Source organism: Mandrillus leucophaeus, unplaced genomic scaffold (assembly GCF_000951045.1).
Source record: "Mandrillus leucophaeus isolate KB7577 unplaced genomic scaffold, Mleu.le_1.0 Scaffold46, whole genome shotgun sequence".
Classification (NCBI taxonomy): domain Eukaryota; kingdom Metazoa; phylum Chordata; class Mammalia; order Primates; family Cercopithecidae; genus Mandrillus; species Mandrillus leucophaeus.
The window spans coordinates 1702109-1708125 of record NW_012104920.1 but is presented as its reverse complement, the minus strand read 5'-3'; the positions used below and the strand labels follow the sequence as shown (position 1 = coordinate 1708125).

Here is a 6017-nt window from a genome sequence, read left to right as displayed (position 1 = left end):
TGGGGGGGTTGGAAACGGCAGCGGCCGAGGGAGCCGTGGAGCCGAAGAGGGAAGGGGAGAGAGGAGGAGAGAGGAAGCAGGGGGAGGGAGGGAGGGAGCTAGGAGCCAGAATGGGGGGGTGCCTTGGCAGAGTTAACTCCTTCCGTGCTGGCAGGAACCCGGATAATGGGAAAGGAGATAGAAGCAGAAGCACAGAGGCCCTGAGGCAAACATGGAGACCTGGCCAGCCACCAGCGATGACAGCAAAGACGATGAGGCTGGATTTCATTTCTTAGAGAAGGAAGCACCTATAGTTGGGCTGGGAGCACCCATGGTTATTTGAATACAGGAGGGAGGCCACGACAGGCGGTAGGGGGTCGGGTATGAGGGAGGGGCTGCAGGAGGCAATCCCTGGGGGCCTAGTTCTGCCTCATGTTTCTCAGGGGGAAACCTAAAAAGCCTTAGACTCTTTAGTGCCTGAAATTGAGGCAGCCAAAGAAAAGGAAGAAGAAAGGGAGAGGGGGTATAGGACCACAGAGAGTGCATTCTCGGTGCCCCAAGTCCCTGGGCCACCGACTCAGTCTTTCGTCAGCAGGGCCCCCAAGTTTCCATGTAATATTAGCAATATTTGCCTCACCCCTCCAGCCCTGCCTGCCCCTCAGGAAGTAAGGCGCTCGCCCCCACCTCCTTACCTGACTCTCTGAGAGGGAAGCCTCATAATAGTCCAGGATGTCTGCCACAGAACAGAACTGAGTTACCTCCCCATCCCAGGCCTCTCCAGACACATCACCCCTGTCATCACCGCTGCTGTCCGGCTGGCAAGGGAGGAGCCCTTTCAGCCAAGGCTGGTCCACACTCATGGAGGACACCATAGGCATGACCCTGCATGGGGCTCCAGCTTGGACCAAATGATTTCCAGGCTCCCAAACAGCCCCCGAAGTTCAGTAACGGACGGCCCTTGGAGGCCCAGGTCCCTCAGAAAACGGGCTACTCACCCAGCAAGGCCTGGAAGAGGTCGCTATGCAGCACTGTGAGGAGGGGGGGTGCCCACCGCAGCAGCGGGGGTGCCAGGAGCCAGAGGGCTGACCTGGGAGCTAGTGCGATGCAAGGAGAATTGGGACAGGGAAGAGGCCAACACAGGAAGACGAACACACTGTCACTTCATCTCCCCAGCCTGTGCCCTTCACCCCAAGCCCTATGGAAAGATTCAGGGAGAAGGATCCCTGAGCCCCAGCCCCCCACTTCAATCCCAGACCTCCCCTCCACAAGGACCCCTGTTTTTCACCTCTTGGTCTCTGGGACATCTCTCTCTTCTCTCACTTTAATCTCCCTAATCCTCCAGGATTGGAGTTGAGCTGCTTCTCCCCACTAAATTCCAGCTGTGAGTAAAGTAGGCCATCTCTGAACCGACCAGCTGTCCCATTCCCCCAGGTCCCAAGGCACCAGCACCGCCACCATCTTGCTGCACACACCCTGGCCTGTCTCCCCACAGGCAGGCAGAACCTAGCCACACTCTCCTGAGAAGCCAGCAAAGAGGGCCTCCTCACAGAGGGCTCCAGCAGCTCAAAAAGAAGCTGACCCCAGCTCGCTCTCCTCCAGGGCCTCCTCTCACCCCAATGAGAATTGCAGAAAGAGGAGTAGAAATTGTTTGGAACTTCCTGACCTAGGGCTAGAGAAGTTGGGGTTTCACAGGTAAGAGGCAGGAGAATTCCTGCAGTTCCTCTCAGGCCCGGGAGGATTCCATCTGCCTGGGCACATGGTCTCTGGAAGTAACAGAGGGCAGAGACAGAAGGGAATGTTCAGGAAGATCTCAGAGGCTTTATTAAGGGAAGCGCAATGAACCTGGCGGGGCCTTCCCACGGGGAAACTGTAGCTGCTTCAAGAGTTAGTGAAATGGTTTACGTCTCAGAAGAATACACTTAGGGCACTCACACCCTAGCTTGGGTGCCCCCCCCCCCACCACCGTGCCCTCCCTTTTGTGTTGGCCGAGACAGATTTCATCAGGAACCTTAGAGTCTTGTCTTTCGGTGCCTCTACCTCTGCCATCTACCTTACACTTCTCTTTCCCTACTTCTCTCTTCTAACCCCACCAGAGAAGCCCTCCTTTCAGTCCACCTCCATCCCTCTGGCTACAGTGACTTAAGCCCCTTCCTCTTCTGTCTCATCCTATCCCATCACCCCGTCGGAGGACTAGACTCTAGTTCGGACGGGCGGGATTAAGGAGTTTGGGGGAGACGAGAGACGCTTGGAGATCCCCCTAGGTCAGCGGAACGCAGGGCCGGGCTCCAGGGAACTACAGCTCCCAGCATGCCCCGGGGCCCGCAACCGCCGCCACCCGGTGCACTCTGGACGATGAGTCAGGGCTAGGAGGTCCAGGACTTGGGCGTACAGGACGCCAGAGCTGGGTCAGCGCTCCGTCCAGCGACGCCCGGAGAGACTCGGAGATGCAGGCGGCTCGGATAGCCCCGAGCTTGGGGCGGCAGCTGCTGAGGCTCGGGGGCGGAAGGTCTGTGTATGGACAAGAGGAACGGGGGGCAGCGGCCCTGGGCACCGGGCCAGGACTGAACCCCCACTTCCCACAGCTCGCGACCCACGGCGCTCCTGGGGCAGCCCCGGCCCGGCCCTGCCCGGCGGCCCTATGCCGGAGGTGCCGCTCAGGTAAGTCGCGGCAGCCTTGGCAAGGGGGTGTGGGAGCAGCGGTCCGCTTAGGCGCCCGCCTCCCGCCGTCGGCAGGGGTCTCCCTCTTGGTGCCAGGCACCTGCCCACAGCTCTGTCGCCGAAAGTAGGGGAAAGGGCAATCCAGGGTGCCCTAGGGCGAAACTAGGGGAAAGGTCACCGCTTCGCGCCGCCTCCCAGCGTGGTCTCGCCTGTGCTCCCCTTGGCACAACGGAAGTCCCTTCCCTGGACTTGCTAACCATCTCTTTTCCCAGCTGGCTCTGGACAAGTCAGATTCCCACCTCTCTGACGCTCTGAAGAAGGAAAAACCGGCCAAAGCGGTAGGTACCCCCAAGGCCAGGTGGGCCTTAGCCAGAGACACTCACCCCAACCAGAGTCCTGAAACTCGCCTCTCTCTGCCCAGGAATCTAAGTCCTTTGCTGTGGCGATGTTCAAAGGCCAGCTCACCACAGATCAGGTGTTCCCATACCCGTCCGGTAAGGGAAGGGGTAATCAGAGCTGGGTGGGGCCAGGGTGGTTTCCCCTGCCAGCCTGGCTTGACCAGCCTGTCCCCCACCCCAGTGCTCAACCAAGAGCAGACAGAGTTTCTTAAAGAGCTGGTGGAGCCCGTGTCCCGTTTCTTCAAGGTAAGGAATGACTTGGGGCTTGGTCCCTGGTGGGGTGGATGATGTTAAGCTCAAAAGGAGCCTGGATGTGGGATCCTGTGCCTTCCCCAGGAAGTGAACGATCCTGCCAAGAATGACACTCTGGAGATGGTGGAGGAGACCACTTTGCAGGGCCTCAAGGAGCTGGGGGCCTTCGGTCTGCAAGTGCCCAGTGAGCTGGGTGGTGTGGGCCTTTGCAACACCCAGGTGAGGGCACCCCATCGCCACATCCCAGTATCTCATACTCCAGCTTGGCAGACTCAGCTCCTTTACCATCTCTAGGGTCAAGGTCTCTTCTAAGCATCTGCCCTGGGTGCCTGTGGGATGGATGTTAACTCTCCAAACATAACACAATTTACATGCAGTCCCCTAGGGCTGAACCATGGGCCTCCCCCTGGTCCCCAAGTCCTTACAAATCTCTAAGTTGGGGATTGCCTAACAATAGACTAGTAGCAAGTCATCCTCCTACCTAGACCTAAGACAGACCAACATTCTCTTCTGTGCCCTTTGCAGACCCCTACTTCCTTTCCACACACTGGGGATGGCCCAGGTCAGGCACTGCCCTAGGTCAGGAACTGCCCTGTTGCCCACACTCTCCTGTTAAGGTCAGGTCCCTCTGCAGCCAGTGACAGCCCCAGATCCCTGCTTCCCCTCTAGTACGCCCGTTTGGTGGAGATCGTGGGCATGCATGACCTTGCCGTGGGCATTACCCTGGGGGCCCATCAGAGCATCGGTTTCAAAGGCATCCTACTCTTTGGAACGAAGGCCCAGAAAGAAAAATACCTCCCCAAACTGGCATCTGGTGAGGCAACCCTAGGAGACCCAAGGATTGGCGGGGTATACTGAGCCTGGCACAGATTAGGCCAGTTGGCACTCAGATTATCAGATGGCTGGGCATTTCAGTCGGGGGAAGATTCTGGGGAGGCATCACAGTGTGCTGGTTGGGACATGCAAAAGAAAACTGGATATTCCCAGGTGTTAAAGGGCAACTGCCTGCTGGAGGGATGGGGAAGTGGGCCGAGGGGACTTTGAAGCTCGTCAGAACTTGGGGTAAAGGAGCTCTCTCCCCAACAGGGGAGACTTTGGCCGCTTTCTGTCTAACCGAGCCCTCAAGCGGGTCAGATGCAGCCTCCATCCGAACCTCTGCTGTGCCCAGCCCCTGTGGAAAATACTATACCCTCAATGGAAGCAAGCTTTGGATCAGGCAATCTGCCTCCCATTTCTCCCCTTATCCTCTGCCCAATTCCAGGCCCCGCTGCTCCCTGTCCTCCATGCCCTGAATGTCCCTCATTCTTCCACAGTAATGGGGGCCTGGCAGACATCTTCACAGTCTTTGCCAAGACACCAGTTACAGATCCAGCCACGGGGGCCGTGAAGGAGAAGATCACAGCTTTTGTGGTGGAGAGGGGCTTCGGGGGTGTTACCCAGTGAGTGAATTTGGGTTGGGAGAGCTTAGGATTGAGGGGCAGGACTGGGTTCCTGGGCAGATGGCTGTTGCAAGTCACCCGGGGATGTGTGCAAAAGCCAAAGCAGGTGGACTGAAAGTGGCCTTTGGGACTAATATGTATGCAACTGAGCTAAAGTTTTGGCTCCAGCAACCAAGTCCAACACAAAATAAGACATAGCCAGGCCTCCTTAGCCTTCAGGGCCGGGGGTAAGTGTTGGCTGTAGCCTCTAATAGTCTAGGAGTTGTAATTCCTCCCTAGTGCATAAAGAGCGAAGAAGCAGTTTTTCCCCACTGACAATCTGTTGAACACACCTCTGCTTTCCCACACTGCCCTGACACAGCGGGCCCCCGGAGAAGAAGATGGGCATCAAGGCTTCAAACACAGCAGAGGTGTTTTTTGATGGAGTACGGGTGCCATCGGAGAATGTGCTGGGTGAGGTTGGGAGTGGCTTCAAGGTCGCCATGCACATCCTCAACAATGGAAGGTTTGGCATGGCTGCGGCCCTGGCAGGTACCATGAGAGGCATCATTACTAAGGCGGTGAGTACCCTGCCCAAGTCCCCAGGTAACCCGAACAGTAGTCTCACTGTCCCCCTTGCCATGTGTCCCTGATCACTTGCAGGCACTCCCTACACCAGAAACTCCTCCCCTACCAGCAGCCCCAGACTTGTTAGCTTAGGTCTCCATCCAGCGTAGACTGAACTCTGGTTGTATGCAAAGCCCATCCCTGTGGCGCGATCCCAGCCCCTGTCTAGGGAGACTGCAGAATCACACTGAACCACAGTGGAATACATGGACCCTCTTCCAGGTAGATTATGCCACTAATCGTATCCAGTTTGGGGAGAAAATTCACAACTTTGGGCTGATCCAGGAGAAGCTGGCCCGGATGGTTATGCTGCAGTATGTAACTGAGGTGAGGGCCTCCCAAGCCCCTCTCCCTGGAGCCCTGGGGCTTTCTTCCCAGTTGGGTCAGACTACAACCCCCAGCAGCACCTGGGGCAGTGGGTCTCCAGCTTTACACCAATGCCCTAGGGGATGCGGGGAGGCATAGTCAGCTCAGCTTCTGCCGAAGGAAGAGAGCAATGATGTTCTGCTCAGGTGCCTGCCAGCAGTACCAGAAGTTAATTCTACCCCATCCCCTACGTCCACCCCTTTTAAGAAAACAAATACTGGCCGGGCGCGATGGCTCATGCCTGTAATCCCAGCACTGTGGGAGGCTGAGGCGGGCGGATCACGAGGTCAGGAGATTGAGACCATCCTGGCTAACACGG

At 57.3% G+C, this 6017-nt stretch overlaps 2 protein-coding genes across 4 annotated transcripts in view; one reads left to right on the top strand and one right to left on the bottom strand.

The window, feature by feature from the left end:
• Window positions 1-2282, bottom strand: part of DLG4 (discs, large homolog 4 (Drosophila)) — a 29851-nt gene extending 27569 nt beyond the window's left edge. The window contains exons 1-3 of one of the 2 annotated variants that reach the window (XM_011994623.1): window positions 1265-2282; window positions 975-1073; window positions 672-712 (exon numbers count right to left, since the gene is read on the bottom strand). In XM_011994623.1, the coding sequence (XP_011850013.1) occupies window positions 672-712; window positions 975-1073; window positions 1265-1283 (159 nt within the window). In that variant the 5' untranslated portion in view covers window positions 1284-2282. The remainder of the gene's footprint in view (window positions 1-671; window positions 713-974; window positions 1074-1264) is intronic. The other variant, XM_011994622.1, reaches the window with a different exon arrangement.
• The window catches only part of ACADVL (acyl-CoA dehydrogenase, very long chain), a 6092-nt gene continuing 1964 nt past the window's right edge, over window positions 1890-6017 (top strand). The window contains exons 1-11 of one of the 2 annotated variants that reach the window (XM_011994628.1): window positions 1890-2485; window positions 2562-2637; window positions 2910-2975; window positions 3059-3131; window positions 3217-3281; window positions 3372-3506; window positions 3957-4101; window positions 4374-4503; window positions 4601-4726; window positions 5088-5286; window positions 5555-5659. In XM_011994628.1, the coding sequence (XP_011850018.1) occupies window positions 2424-2485; window positions 2562-2637; window positions 2910-2975; window positions 3059-3131; window positions 3217-3281; window positions 3372-3506; window positions 3957-4101; window positions 4374-4503; window positions 4601-4726; window positions 5088-5286; window positions 5555-5659 (1182 nt within the window). In that variant the 5' untranslated portion in view covers window positions 1890-2423. The remainder of the gene's footprint in view (window positions 2486-2561; window positions 2638-2909; window positions 2976-3058; window positions 3132-3216; window positions 3282-3371; window positions 3507-3956; window positions 4102-4373; window positions 4504-4600; window positions 4727-5087; window positions 5287-5554; window positions 5660-6017) is intronic. The other variant, XM_011994629.1, reaches the window with a different exon arrangement.